The 15,498-nt window shown below is 46.1% G+C and overlaps 1 protein-coding gene across 8 annotated transcripts in view; it reads left to right on the top strand.

Annotated features, from left to right (window-relative positions):
- The window catches only part of POLA2 (DNA polymerase alpha 2, accessory subunit), a 46,779-nt gene that overhangs the window by 17,674 nt on the left and 13,607 nt on the right, over positions 1-15,498 (top strand). For all 8 annotated transcript variants that reach the window (XR_013636035.1, XM_073351860.2, XM_073351857.2 and 5 more), the window contains exons 12-13: positions 5,527-5,565; positions 6,118-6,191. Coding sequence is in view for 7 of the 8 variants with exons in the window: in XM_073351860.2 (XP_073207961.1) it covers positions 5,527-5,565; positions 6,118-6,191 (113 nt within the window). In the remaining variant the exon portion in view is untranslated. The remainder of the gene's footprint in view (positions 1-5,526; positions 5,566-6,117; positions 6,192-15,498) is intronic.

Here is a 15,498-nt window from a genome sequence, read left to right as displayed (position 1 = left end):
TGCACCGACCAGGTTAAAAATCTCTTCCACTTGGCAAGGTATTTGGCTCTCGTAGAGGGTTTTCTGCTGCCAAGAAAGACCTGTCTAACCTGGCCTGAACAGGAAAGCGTAATCTGGTTCAACCATGGAGCTTCTATGCCGTGAAGTGAAGCAACTCGAGGTTCAGATGTTGAAGACAACCATGATCTTGTTTCAGAAGGTCCAGAAAGAGCAGCAGGGTAGGAGAGATATGTACCAGTGCTGACGGGGCCAGGCTGGTGCTATTAATATGACCTGAGCTTGTTCTCTCCGGATCTTGAGGAGTCCCTTGTGAACTAATGGTATGGGTGGAAAGGCATATAGGAGATAACCTCCCCAATGGAGGAGAAATGTGTCCACGCTGGAGCCCTAGCTGTGATTTTTTTGGAAGGAGTAGAATTGCTGGCACTTCCCGATGTATCGCGTGGCGAATAGGTCTATCTGGGAAAGCCCCACCTCTGGAAGATTGAAATCATGACGTCCGGATGAAGGGGCCACTTGTGGCCCTGAAACGACCTGCTGAGGTGGTCCGCCAGCTCATTCTGTACCCCAGGGAGGTACAACGCTTGCAGGTGTATTGAATGTTCTACACAGAAGTCCCACAGCATGAGGGCTTTCTGGCACCGGGGAGAGGAGCATTCACCCCCCCTGTTTGTTGATATAAAACATTGCCGTGGTGTTGCCTCTCATGACTAATACTTAACGGGACAATGTGTATGCCCGGAAGGTCTGGAACACCAGGCGCACTGCTTTCCGTTCTCTGGCGTTGATGTGAAGAGCCAGATCTGCCTGATATCAGAGACCCTGAGTCCTGCGGTCTCCCAGATGTGCTCCCTAGCCTAAGTCTGATGCGTCCATCACTAGCAACAGAGACGGCTGCAGACTGGCGAAGGGGATCCCTGAGCATACTTCCTGAGGGTTGAGCCACTATAGGAGGGAGTCAAGGACCAGGCGAGGCAGGGTCATGATCCTGTCCAAGCTGTCCCTGGCCAGGCGGTACACTATCGCAAGCCATGAAGAGGTTGAAGCCTGAGTCTGGCATGCTGCACCATGTAGGTACAGGCAGCCATGTGTCCGAGAAGCTTCAGGCAGTTCCTTGCTGTGGTGGTGGGAAACTGAGCCTCGAATCATATCGGTCAGGGCCTGAAACCTCGCTTGCAGCAGGCATGTCCTGGCCTGGGTCGAGTCCAATGTTGCCCCTATAAATTCTATTCTCTGGATGGAGGACAGTCAATTTCGCTTCCTTTAGAAGGAGACCCAGGTTGTCAAAGGTGGCTCTGATGAATCTGACCTGAGCTTCTACTTGGGTCTTGGAGCAGCTCTTGATCAGCCAGTTGTCGAGTTAAGGAAACACCTGTACCGAAACGCAGCGACTGCCATGCACTTGATGAAAACATGAGGTGCTGCTGATGAGCCAAACGGGAGGACTGTAAATTGGTAGTGGGTGTTGTTCACCACAAACCTGGGGTACTTCCTGTGGAGCTGGATGATCGATATGAAAGTATGCGTCCTTCAGGTCGAGGGCAACATACCAATCTTCTGGATCCAATGAGGGAATGATGGAGGCCAGAGAGACCATGCGGAACTTGAGTTTCTTCACAAACTTGTTGAGTTCTCGTAGGTCCAGGATGGGCCTGAGGCCACCTTTTGGCTTTCGGTATAGGAAATACCGGGAATAAAAGCCTTCGCCCCCTGTGCTCCTGAGGAACCTCCTCCACTGTCCCTAAAGACAGGAGTGACTGCATCTCCTGGATAAGGAGCTGCTCATGAGAAGGGTCCCTGAAGAGAGTTGGAAGGGTGGGAGGGCACAGAATTGGATGGAGTATCCCCTCTCTACCATGCAGAGCACCCACCAGTCTGAGGTGACACAGAACCATGCACGGTAGAAAGGGGATAGTCGGGACGAGAAAGTAAGGCAGGGTGGATCCATTGTCAGGTGTGGTACACCGTCCTCGACTGTGCCTTCAATGGGCCGGCTTGGTGCCTGAAGATGGGTTGGGTTGTCCTGAGCCCTAGCCAGAGGGTTGGCATGGTCTTCTCCTGCCATTCTGATTCCTCCTTCTGGATCCATCTTTGTGGGTTCTGCTGACTGAACCGCTGCTGGGGCTGCAGACAGAAGTGTCTCTGCTGTGTTGAAGTTTAGAGGCCCAGGGACCTGAAGGTGGCTCTAGAATCTTTAAGGCTCCAGTCAGGGCGCTGGGTCGGGGGCCGCACCACACAGCATGGCCCTGTTCTGGTGCTCTTGCTGGGGTGAAGGGTTGGGGGCCACACCACGGCCCTGCTCCAGCTCCTCCATCCTCCAATAGCCCCCTCCAATGGGAGCTGCAGGGATGGTGCCTGCAGATGGGGCAGCGTGCAGAGCCGCCTGGCCATGCCTCCATGTAGGAACCAGAGAAGGGACATGCCACTGTTTCCGCGAGATGCTTGAGGTAAGCACCACTTGGAGCCTGCACCCCTGAGCCTCTCCCCATGCCCCAACCGCATGCGCCAGCCCTGATCCCCCTCCTGCTCTCCAAACCCCTCGATCCCAGCCCAGAGCACCCTCCTACAGCCCAAACACCTCATTCCCAGCCCCACCCTGGACCCCACACTCCCAACCAGAGCCCTCACCCCCCTCCGCACCCCAACCCCAATTTTGTGAGCATTCATGGCCCGCCATACAATTTTTGTTCCCTGATGTGGCCCTCAGGCCAAAAAGTTTGCCCACCCCTGCGCTAGGGCCTCATCTTGGGGGGAGAAGGAGAGCACCAGGAGAGGTGGTTGCTCCCTACTGTCCCCACCTGAGGGATCTCTTGACCCCGTGGAAACTGCAGTAGGTTGGCCTGGTCATGGTGCTGTGAAAGGCACAGGTGTCAGGCCCCATGCTGGTGCCGGCACCTGGTGCAACATGTGCCAGGGTTCCTGTAGCGTCAGTGCCGAGGGTGTGCCATAGCCGCAATCGGGGCCACTGATGCCTCCGTTGCTAAAGATAACAGTGTTAATGACCGAGACACTGGCTCCGGTGCCAATCATGGCAGAACGAATGTTGCAGACACCACTGATGCTGCACCCAAGTGGGACCCCTGGCTCTGACCCTGGGCTTGATGGAAAGCCCACAGAGTCCAACAGCGCCACTGTGGTTGATTTTGTCATTGAGGGATCCACTGTGTTGGTCAGGACTGCCTATGATGCTGTGAGGAGGATCTTCTGCTCCCGCTATAGTTGGAGCGGTATGAGTCCAACTCTGAGTAGGAGGACCAGGGTGGTGCTACTCCTCTCGAGGTAGAGTGTCGAGAAGCAAGGGACCGACTGTGCTCACAGGATGGGGATGCTGGAGTAGAAGGGTGCCGAGGTGATGGGGATCAGCGTGCCATCATCGCTGGCTTTCTCTTAGGCTGCACGGGGTGCCAGGATGGAACCTGCGGTGCCGAGACACTCTCCTGTCTTGGCAGAGAGAACAGCGCTGTGAGCCTCAATAGGTCCTGCGCTGCCTCGAAAGCCTCTGGGGTATACAAGAGCTGTAGATGCTCCAATGGGTGTGGTGAGCGAGATGGGCCCGGACTCAACTGCCTCACCTGGGCAGAAGTCAGCATGGCCCCACTCTGAGTCCCCGAGCCGTGGCCCGACTGAGGTGCCGCTGGTGGCTGGTCCCTGGGTCTTGCTGAGGGAGATTGGCCTCTCTCTGACCTCGTTTTCTTCTGCGCTGGTGATTGGGACCGGTGCCGAAGGCTGGAATGTCCCCAAGAGACTCCATGACCGTGCTGAGCTTCCTTGCCAGCATCTTTCTTTGACGCCGGATCCTTCAAAGATGGCGCCGGATCACTTCTCCCCGAAGCCGATGTGCTGGAAGCAGGATCACCAGCACCTAGGTCCAACTGAGGTCGGAGAGCTGCCTCCATAAGGAAAATTTTGAGACGCTGCTCCCTCTCCTTAATGGTTCTTGGTTGGAATTCCCAACAGATCTTGCAGTGGTCTTTCTGATGACCCTCAGCCAGGCACCCTAAGCAGGAGTTTTGGGGGTCCCTTTTTGGCATGCGCTTCACACAAATCTGGCAAGTCTTAAAGCCTGGGAATCACAGCATGCCCCGATAACAAATGCAGGGGGAAAACATAGGGGACCATCCGTAACTGAAACTTATGAAGACTAGCTCACGAAACCTTATGCTCAAATAAATTTGTTAGTCTCTAAGGTGCCACAAGTCCTCCTGTTCTTTTTATTAAACTATAGTAACTACTGGAAACTAACTATGTACAGCATATAAAGCACTGATAATCCACTTGCCAAAGCACGAGAAGAGCAAGGGGAAGTTCCAGCTACCGTCACTGGCTGTAAGAAGGAACTGAGGGGGTGTAGAGTAGGCAGGGCTCTATATTGGGCGCCATAAAGGCGCAACTCCAGGGGTCACACAGGCCAATCCTACAGTTGCTGCTAGGGGAAAATCTTCCGGCTAGTGTGCACGCACACACCTGATGGGAACATGAACAAGCACTCGAAGAAGAACAAGGCGATCCGCGGCCTAAGCTGATTTTTATCTGGACACCATGGGCTATTAGGACTCTATAGAACCTTCTGTCTCAGGAGTGGGGAAACACGTGTTCAGATTGACATGGGTTTTTGGTCTTGTTAGTAAAGATTACGGGATAGTACCAATGGACTTGACTTGAACTTTTCAGACAGAGCAAACAAATAAAAAAATACCTTCAGACAATTTATTAGATGGGGTCACTTTTTTTAAGAGACGAACCCTCCTCCTTTAGATTAGAAGCCATACACTAACTGTCTGTAGTTAAGAAGAAAACTTCCCCATAGTTGTCTTGAAAGGGGCTCCTCTTTCTAAAGCAGCTGGTAATGGCCAATAGACTGAGTAAATGGACCATTCGTATCCAATGTTGCAAAACCATTGTTCAGCGATCACAAAGCACTTTCCTAGTATATGATCAATCACACAGCTTCCCTTGCTCTGATAACACTTTTAATCTGTAGCTTCTTGAGTGCTTTACAAAGGAGACAAGTAACATAATCCCCATTTTATAGATGGAGAAACTGAGGCACAGAGAGAGGAAAGTGACTTGCCTAACATCACTCAGAGGCCAGTAGCAGAGCTGGGACTAGAACCCAGGTATCCAGGGTTCCAGTTAGATGTTAGCCCCTGGGTGGGGAAACTGAGGCACAGAGGGCAAAGTGACGTAGTTTTTCTATGCCCATTTCTGCACAGTAGACCTGACTCCCAGTCCACTGCTATCATCAACTAAGTTATGCTCTCTCCTTAACTCAGGAATCCTGGCTCTCCTTCCTCCGTTGTTGTTCATTTGACCACACACCTTCCCTGAGCCAGGAGATGGAACCCAAGAGTCTTGGCTCCCAGTCTCTAGAAAACTTTCTTGCCAGCTGCGTCTTGTATATTACCTATGTTTAATGCAGCCTTGGTCACAATTCAGGGCTGGAGCACAAGTCAGTGAGCAGGCAGGATGCAAGGGATAGATTTTTCTCTCTTTGAATTTCTTTCTTGACTTCTTGTTTTCTTCTAGTTTGGTCCTTTTCTCGATGCTAAACACGAGCAAGTTGAGGTAAGTTGCTCCCCAAGGGAGTTGAGGATCCACATGCATTTCCTCTCTGCGGTCTAGTAAATACCATGAGCTAACATCTTTGGGGCTGCTATGGAGCAGGTCCTTGGAAGGCTCTCCTACCCCTCGTTGCATGTCCCTTCAGAGTGATGGCACATCAAAGGCAATGCCGGTACAACAGTAATGGAGGGATATTCCTTGAGTTTGCCCAAGAATTTAGATGAGTTTTGTCCGAAGTATTTACTGCCCATTAGAATCTTTGAATTGCCAGGCAACCCAAATATCCATGGCTTCTTTATGTGGATGAATCCCAGCCTCTCTAGGAGGCTATCACCATGTTACCAAATGAAACCAGGATTTATTAACTTTATGGGCAGCCTTTTAAAGGATGACCTTCAACTTTGGTTGGCATCTCCCCGTTGTTCCTTGAGGGAGTGGGGAGGCTACCAGAGTCTTTCCCAGTCTGTTTGGCTGAACTCTGCTCTTGGCATGGTCTATGTGACTTTCCTCAGAGAAAACTTGTAACAAATCAAGTTGTTCTTTCTTTGTCTGTAGAATGGTCAACTTATTGGATCATTTGAGGATCTCTTTAAACATTGTCTGAAGATGATAATTGAAGGGACAAGAAGGTAAGTATTAAATAGCCTTTGTGCTCTTTTGTCAGGTTCCATCCAAGGATTTGAAAGCATTGGGAAACGTGACTGAATTAAAAAATTTTCTATCCCTTGTGCGAGCTGTATCTCAGGGAGGTGCTGAGAGATATGTTCATCCACATTCGCAGATGAGTGTGTGACAATACTGGGACTAGAACACATGAAACCCGATTCCCTCTCCCTTCCTTAGGTTACTAGAAAATGGTTTGTTTCACAATACAGAGCCTAAACCAGTCTGATTCTCTAGTCTGCCTTTGAGAGGAAGAATGGCCTTGTAGTTAGGGCATTAGACTGGGATTGTGGAGATAAGGGGGTCAATTTTATTGTCTGCCAGAGACTTGCTGTGTGATCTCGAGCAAGTCACTGTGGCCTGTTCCACTCTAAAAAGTTAGGTCAACTTATCTACGTCACTCAGGGCTGTGAAAAATGCACAGCCTTGAGCAGCATAGTTAAGCCAACTTGACCTCTAGTGTTAACAGCGCTAAGTCGATGGAAGAATTCTTCTGTCAACCTAGTTGGTGCCTCTCGGGGAGGTGGATTACCTAAAACAATGGGATGACGCTTCCTGTCAGCGTAGGTAGTGTCAGCGTTGCAGTGGTGTACCTGTGCTGCTATAGAGTTTCAAGTGTAGACAAGCCCTCAGTCTCTCTGTTCCTCAATTCCTCATGTGAAATAAGTGTAACTATCCTTCCTTTCTCGTGTTCATTTAGATTTATCACTTTGATGCAGGTAGGTCCTACTACAGTCAGCCAGGTTATGCCCCATTGTACAAATGTACAGTAAAATTTTCAAAAACTCCTAAGTGACTTAAGAGCCTAAGTGCCATTGATTTTTTTATTTTTTTTTAAATGTGACTTAGGTTTCTAAGTCACTAAGTGCTTTTGAAAATTTCACCATTAGTTAAGATAAACTCTTTAGGGCAGAGACTCTCTCCCTGTGAGTATAACTTCACTGCAGAATTAGCTGAGGTTTTTACCTGGGTGTTGCCCCAATGCCCTCCAATCCACACATGTAGACACCTCACCTGAGCTGAGTGGTGCTTCCAGCTCAGGCTAGCTGGCTTGACTGGTGTGGGGTAAGTTAGAGCCCAGGTTCCACTCGGGGCTGGTAACCCATCCACTGTGCACTGAGGAAGTAGTGCTGATAGTCTTCCAGTGCCTTCCCGCAATTCCCCCCATTTTCCCAGAAGAACATACGAGTTTTCCCCCAAGTCACTGGGAAAGAATCCATAGAGCAGCTCACCTGACTGCAGCACAAAGGATGACAAGATACTCCCCTAGAAATCCAGTGAGCCACATGGGAGAAAGCAACACGGGTGAGAAGAGAATAACTCAGGTATGGCTTGCAATGTGGCTGCTCAGACCTGGGTGCCAATCACCTGAGCAAACTCTGCCGTGAAGACCTACTTTGTGATTGTGCAACATCCAACATCAGGGGGGTGGGGTTCATCTTGGGGCTTCTAGTTTCTACTGTGATACAGATAATTTTAATAATAGTCCCTTTACTGCTCGTGTGTGACTGTTCCCATCTGCTGTATGTCTATCTGTCTGTCTCTCTCTCTCGTAAGTCTGAGTAGCCTATCACTTGGAACATTTAAAACTAGACTACAAAACTGATAAATGGACAAACATCCCTGCATTGCCAGGGAGGTGAACTAGATCTGTATTTCTTAACTGGTGGGTTGCAACTGCTGGGGCAGGGTCACGAGGCATTGAACATTTTATTACAATCCAAAGCCAAGAGAAGAAACTTTTCAGAATAACTTCAGGGCATTCAAAACCTTTAAAGCTTGTGAGGTTAAATGTAGTCGTAGTAGTAGTAGTTTATCATTTAAACAATTTTTACTTTTGTGAACCAGAAGAGGTTGAGAAATACTGAATAAAATGACATGATAGTTTTCTTTATGTGCTTACAATTAGTCTTCCAAAGGGAAGTGGAAGACTATTCATAACTCTTGCCTGATGTCATACCTGAGTTTTCCTTTCCTAAAGTTTATCCTATTTTCCCCCCACCCCAAAAACAGTTCTTCCCCATTCCTTAAAGCTGCCAACAGTCAGATAGCTGCAGACCACAAGTACAAAGATTAAAACCCAGAAATAGTGTTGGTGGAAGTGTAACGTATGGGTGGAGTTTCTGACTCTCTTCCAAACAGACAGGGCTGTGAACACAGCATGTCAGCTATGTGCCTAAAGGAAGGGCAGGTACTAATGAGAAAAGGGAGCCTTTTTATTTCAGGAAGAGTAGAAAGCCAAAAATAGATGGGGTTTCTGTGTAGCCAGCAGCAAACATCCTTGATTACTCTGGGAGAGCATAGAAGTTACACATGGCAGAGGTGCTGGAGAGGGACTATCTTGATTGACTTGCTGGCTCATGTAGATTTTGGGATTAAGGCCGTGTCTTGGTTTTAGCTACCTATGGGTATAACCTAGTATATAAATCCCAAGTGTTACACAAGCAAACCACTTGTCTACACTTACAGCTCTGCAGCAACTGCGCTACTGTAGAGCTTAGTGAAGACTAGGGCTGTCAAGCAATTAAAAAAATTAATTGTGATTAATGGCACTGTTAAATAATAATAGAATACCATTTATTTAAATATTTTTGGATGTTTTCTACATTTTCAAATATATTGATTTCAATTACAACACAGAATAGAAAGTGTACAGTGCTCACTTTATCTTTATTTTTATTACAAATAGTTGCACTGTAAAAAACACAAGAAATTGTATATTTCAATTCACCTAATACAAGTACTGTAGTGCAATATATTTATCATGAAAGTTGAACTTACAAATGTAGAATTATGTACAAAAAATAACTGCATTCAAAAATAAAACAATGTAAAACTTTAGAGCCTACAAGTCCACCCAGTCTTACTTCAGCTAATTGCTCAGACAAACAAGTTAGGTTACATTTGCAGGAGATAATGCTGCCCGCTTTTGTTTACAATGTCACCTGAAAGTGAGAACAGGCATTCGAGTGGCACTGTTGTAACCGGCGTTGCAAGATATTTATGTGCCAGATGCGCTAAAGTTTCATATGTCCCTTCATGCTTCAGTCACCATTCCAGAGGATATGCGTGCATGCTGATAACAGGTTCTGCTTGATAACCATCCAAAGTAGAGCGGACCGACGCATGTTCATTTTCATCATCTGAGTCAGATGCCCCCAGCAGAAGGTTGATTTTCATTTTGATGGTTCAGGTTCTGTAGTTTCTGCATTGGAGTGTTGCTCTTTTAAGACTTCTAAAACCATGCTCCACACCTCATCCCTCTCAGATTTTGGAAGACACTTCAGATTCTTAAACCTTGAGTTGAGTGCTGTAGCTATTTTTAGAAATCTCACATTGGTACCTTCTTTGCGTTTTGTCAAATCTGCTGTGAAAGTGTTCTTAAAACAAGCATGCTGGGTCATCACCCGAGACTGCTGTAACACGAAATATATGGTAGAATGAGGGTAAAACAGAACAGGAGACATACAATTGTCCACCAAGGAGTTCAGCCACAAATTTCATTAACGCACCGTTTTTTTAACGAGCATCATCAGCATGGAAGCATATCCTCCAGAATGGTGGTTGAATCATGAAGGGGTATATGAATGTTGAGCATATCTGGCACGTAAATACCTTGCAACGCCAGCTACAAAAGTGCCATGCAAACCCTTGTTCTCACTTTCAGGTGACATTGTAAATAAGCAGGCAGCAGTATCTCCCATAAATTAAAACAAACTGGTTTGTTTTCATCAATTGGCTGAACAAGAAGTAGAACCAAGTGGACTGTAGTCTCTAAAGTTTTACATTTTTTCTTTCTTTTGAGTGCAGTTACAAAAAAACAAAAAATCTACGTTTGTAAGTTACACTTTCACGATCGAGATTGCCCTACTGTACTTGTATGAGGTGAATTGAAAAAAAATATTTTTTTATCATTTTTACAGTGCAAATATTTGTAATAAAAATAATATAAAGTGAGCACTGTACACTTCTATATTCTGTGATGTAATAGATATCAATATATTTGAAAAAGTAGAAAAACATTCAAAAATATATAATACATTTCAATTGGTATTCTATTGTTTAACAGTGCGATTAATCACGATTTATTTTTTTTAACCACAGTTAATTTTTTTGAGTTAATCACATGAGTTAACTGCAATTAATCGACAGCCCAAGTGAAGACGCTATCCACTGGGTTGGAGAGCTTCTCCAATCAGCATAGGTACTCCATCTCCCCGAGAGCTATAGCTATGTCAACAGAAGAAGCTCTTCCATCAACACTGCACTGTCTAAAGGTTGGTATAACTACGATTTTCCACACCCCTGAGCAATGTCGTTATATCGACGTGTTTCTAGTGTAGACCAGGGGAAAGCTGTGATTGGCACAGATACAATGTAGATTGTGGTTCATAGCCTAGACGACAGGCCCCATTGCATGCAGAGGCACCCCCAGTGTAGACTATTAGGCCTAATTTTTTTTGTCGTAGTCTCCTTCATGGTAGACTTACAAAGAAATACACACACTGAAACTTCTGGATGAAATGCATGCTTCCAGCCTGTCTTGTAGAGGGAATTTTGGAGGCATTTGCCTTCCCTGAACAATAGGGGAGAAGTTGTCCCCTACAACTTTAATTTACTCCTGGTTAACCATCTGATAAATGGAAAAGGAGGCTGGTTTCTCAGTGAGTCAGCATGGCAAGCCCCTCCCTTTGATCATCCCTTGACAACAGCCACTTCCTGCCAGCAGCCTGACTTTGAATCAACATTTGTATCTCATTAGTACATCTTCAGCAGTGAGATGTTAGTCCAGCAGTTCTCAAACTTTTGTACTGTGGACCCCTTTCACATAGCAAGCTTCTGAGTGCGACCCCCGCCCCTTGTAAATTAAAAACACTTTTTTATATATTTAATACCATTATAAATGCTGGATGCAAAGTGGGGTTTGGGGTGGAGGCTCACAGCTTGTGACCCCCTATATAATAACCTCGGGACCCCCTGAGGGGTCCTGACACCCAGTTTGAAAACCCCTGTCTTACTCATTTCATTAAGCAACTGTACTCCAGACTGACACCAATAAAGTTATACCTTTTGCTTGGAGGAGATGAGCTCGGCCTGTTGATATCTCCTCAAATTTGAATAGAGAGGAAGCATAATGTAAAGTAAACTGTTTTCTTGAATTCAGACCAGCGGCTAAATTACTGGGTAGTTCAATACACATCTGGCTGTTCCTATCTTGTCTGGAAACATAACTGATCTTAACACCAAACAAATTGAAGAACCAGCTAGCTGGTCTTCCAAGTGCCATTGTACACAAGAGGGAATAGGGATACAGCTGTCCTCTGTCCTGATTCTAATACTGTTCCCCCATTTCATAGGGTGGGCTGCCCTTTAATCGTGTTTCAGAGTCAGCCTATGTAACTAGGGTCCCTTGACTCAGTTGTGCTGTAACTTGACCTGCAGTTCCAGTTTGTCGCCAGGAGAGGGTGGTGAATGGGGAGTAAGATCCTTTTCCCAGCTCTGCCACTCACTCGCTGTGTGACCATGGGCAAGTCACTTCACCTCTCTGCTTCTGTTTCCCCACCCACTCTTTGGGCTTGTCTTAACACATGTTTTACTGCTTAACTGTATCGGTATAGTTAAAGTGGTACAACTCCCCTAGTGTGGATGCAGTTACACCAGTATAAATGTGCTTGTCTATTTATATCTTACTCCTGTACAGGAAGGGGAAAAAGCTATTCCAGTACTCACATTGGGGGGAAGTGGGGGTTAATATCTGGTTGGTTGGTTGGTTGGTTGTTTTTTAAATCATACCCCTAATTAAAAAGGTATAGCTATATGAATTCTGGGTGTAGAGAAGGCCTCTGTCTTGTCCATTTAGACTGTAAGCTCTTTGGGACAGAGACGATCTTGCTGTTTGTCTGCCCAATGCCTAGCACAGTGGGGCCCTGATCATAGTTGGGGCCCTTAGATGCTGCTGAAATAAATTATAGTGCTGCCTTCTCTTGACCTCTTTTTCTCTCCTACTTCCCAACCCAGAGTCTTTCACATAAGCAGAGGTATACTGTAAGAGGCTGTAAACTGGAATCCCGAGGCCTAGTCTAAGCTAGAAAAGGTTTGCTGATAGCTATGCTGGTAAACCCTACTAGAGTATACACAGCTTATGCGGGCCAAAGAGTGCTTTTACTAGTATAACTTATACCAGTTCCCTGAAAAAAATAAGCTATATTGGCAAAAATACTTTTTTTTCAGTATGAAGAGTTATTACAAATTACACCCTTAACTGACATCATTGTAACTGCAAAAGGCTGTGTAGACTCACTTAAGGCTTTCTATAGCAGTGTAGCTGTATGGTTAAAGATGGCTTGTTGCTTGGCCAGTTTACCTCTAGTGATGGTACTGCCTTTCCTGTCCCTTCCCCAGCTTCCTCCACCCCAGCCCCTGCATTAAACCCAGATGAGTTGGGCTGGGGGCCTCACAGTATCTGCTGTTGGCTTTCATCCTCTCTGATCTCCCTCTCGTGTGGTCCTGGGTGAGGGTGGGGGAAGGAGGAAGGGAGAAAACAAAGAACAAACAAGACATTCTTTCCTTGGGGTGAGCGCTGCGCACCACCAGGTTCTTTCATCTGCTGCCAGGGTCTGTCATACACTGGTATTGGGTCAATACCTCCCCTTTTTAAAAAGCACAATACAAATTGTATTTGAATGTGGGTTTTGAGAGAGGAATATTTAAGCAGCTAGTGACCTGACTCTGTCTGTGTCAGCATTTACTACCAAAGCTGCGTGGTATATTGGGATTAATTAAAAAAAAAAAAAATTGCTCAGCTCTTTGCACATGTGCATATCTTCCGACTGAGCATAGAAATGCCATACAAGAGAGTACCAGTGGCCAATCTAGTCCATTGTCCTCTGATGGCAGCTGTTGCAGGTTGCTTCAGAGGAAGGGGTAATTCCACTCCCAGAATGCATCTACATGTACTATGGAACAGGGGAAGTGTTTCACCCTCCGCTGGTGATCAGCTAATACACTGAAACATGAAGAGTTTGCTCTTGTTCCGAATGGTTTTTTTTGAGAGTAACACGGAGAGTGGAATTTGTATAGGGGGTACTACAATAGCAACAGATGGTTCAGGGCATGGCCCAACCTCTGATGGGGTTAGGAAGAAACTTTCCCTGGGGGCAGATTATCTCACATCTATCTACTGCAGTGTTTTTGCACCTTTCTCTGAAACAGCTGGGCACTATTGGAGATGGGATTCTATTCTATATAAATTCTTATCTTATTTCCCTATCTCACAGGCGTGTTGTGTGGATAAATACATTCAAGACTGAAGCACTTTGAGATCTACTAATGAAAAGTGCTAAATAAGAATTAGATCAGTGGTTCTCAAACTTTTTTTTTTTTTACTGGTGACCCCTTTCACATAGCAAGCCTCTGAGTGCAACCCCCCTAATAAATTAAAAACATTTTAAAATATATTTAGCACCATTATAAATGCTGGAGGCAAAAGAGGGTTTGGGGTGGAGGCTGACAGCTCATGACTCCCCATGTAATAACTTCATGACCCCCTGAGGGATCCCAACCCCCAGTTTGAGAACCCCTGAACTAGATGGTCTTCCACCCTCATCACTATAGTATCTGAATACAGGCATTAAGTGACATGTCTAAATCTATCATATGTGGTTGTCTCTCCCATCCTTTCCCTAAGAGGAGTATTGTGTGCAGGACATTATTTTGTCTGGGTGCGGTTAGTTTCCTTTTTTGTTGTTTTTTGTTTTTTTTTAAATGTATGCACTGGCCTGGGTGTGTTAAAGAAAGCATGTCAGAGCAGCACGCCTTGCACTTGGAGCCAAAGATGGAAGTTCTGGATGGTCCTTAATTCCTGGGGTGAATCTGTTCCCAGTCTCAGACTGGCCTCTGAGAAAGCTCTGTCTTCTGTGCAGATGAGCTCTACCCTAGAAGTAGAAGGTTCTGAATACAGGGCTGCCTGGATCACTGACTTGATCCAGTTTGACAATTCATGTATTCCTGTGGTTGGGAAGGAAGAGATGGGTAAGTATCTGCCAGTAAGGCCCTGAAACCAATTAGTAGCCTCCTAGAAGTGTTGTTGTTCATCACTTCGTAAAGACATTATTTTTCCTCTTCTGTAGCAGTAGCAATGACAATTAAGCCAGTGCCACCAACAGAATTGTAGCTGCCTGTGCAACGGGAACCCAAACACCTTGATTTTTAACCTTCAGGTTTATAACGGGCCATTAAGAACATAAGAACAGCCATACTGGGTCAGACCAAAGGTCCGTCTAGCCCAGGAGCCTGTCTTCCGACAGTGGCCAATGCCACATGCCCCAGAGAGAATAAACAGAACAGGTAATCATCAAGTGATCCATCCTGTCACCCATTTCCATTTGCTTCTATTGAGCTTTCTTGTATCCATCACGTAACTCTCTCGTGGTCTCATTATTACAACAGATTGCTTTGAATGGATGCGTCATCTGATGGTTAAAGAAATAACTATAGATCTGGTTCCAAAATCAGGTTTGTGGCAGCATAGCTGTTTCCAGGAATCCTAAGGCAATCTTAACTCTTCACTAGTGAACAGGAGTTTCTCCTTAGTTTACTTATCTTATCTCCTAATGAATGCACAGCAATCCCTTTTCTTGGTGTGATCAGAACTGCTGGGACTTGAAGGGTTCCCTTGTACCTCAGGCTGCAATTTCAGCAGGGATAGACTATTTAAACTAGTTTGCTGATTGTTTGTATTATGGGCCCCAGTCAAGACTGAGCCCCCAACTGATGAGCTGTACTTAAACATAAGAGATATTTTCAGTGTAAAAAATGTAACTAGCTAGCCCAGCTGGGGATTTGGTTAAAGCTCAGGTTCCACTCGCACTTGAACTAGTAAACTGCCCACTTTGCAGTGAGGACGCAAGCTAAATCACTGATGTGGTGATGGTCCTCCCACAATTCTCCCTGTCTGCCAGAAGGACAGACAAGTTCTCTCACAGTTCATTGGGAAAGAATCATAGAGCAGCTCATCTTATGGCAGTACAAAGAACCATGGGACATGCCCCCAGAAATCCTATCAACACTCACACAAGGTAGTGCAGGACCAGTGAGGAGAGAATGACTTGGGTATGGCTTGCAGTTTGACTGTTCACATCAGGCTCGGCAGATACCCCCAAGCTAGGCTAACCAGGTTCCGATCATCTGGGCTAACTGTAGTGAAGACATATGGTAATACAGTCCCTGATCCAAAGAGCTTACAGTCTATACAGACGAAAGGGGAAAAGGGAA

Source organism: Lepidochelys kempii, chromosome 7, assembly GCF_965140285.1.
Source record: "Lepidochelys kempii isolate rLepKem1 chromosome 7, rLepKem1.hap1, whole genome shotgun sequence".
Taxonomy (NCBI): domain Eukaryota; kingdom Metazoa; phylum Chordata; order Testudines; family Cheloniidae; genus Lepidochelys; species Lepidochelys kempii.
This window is presented reverse-complemented; position numbering and strand designations above follow the sequence as displayed.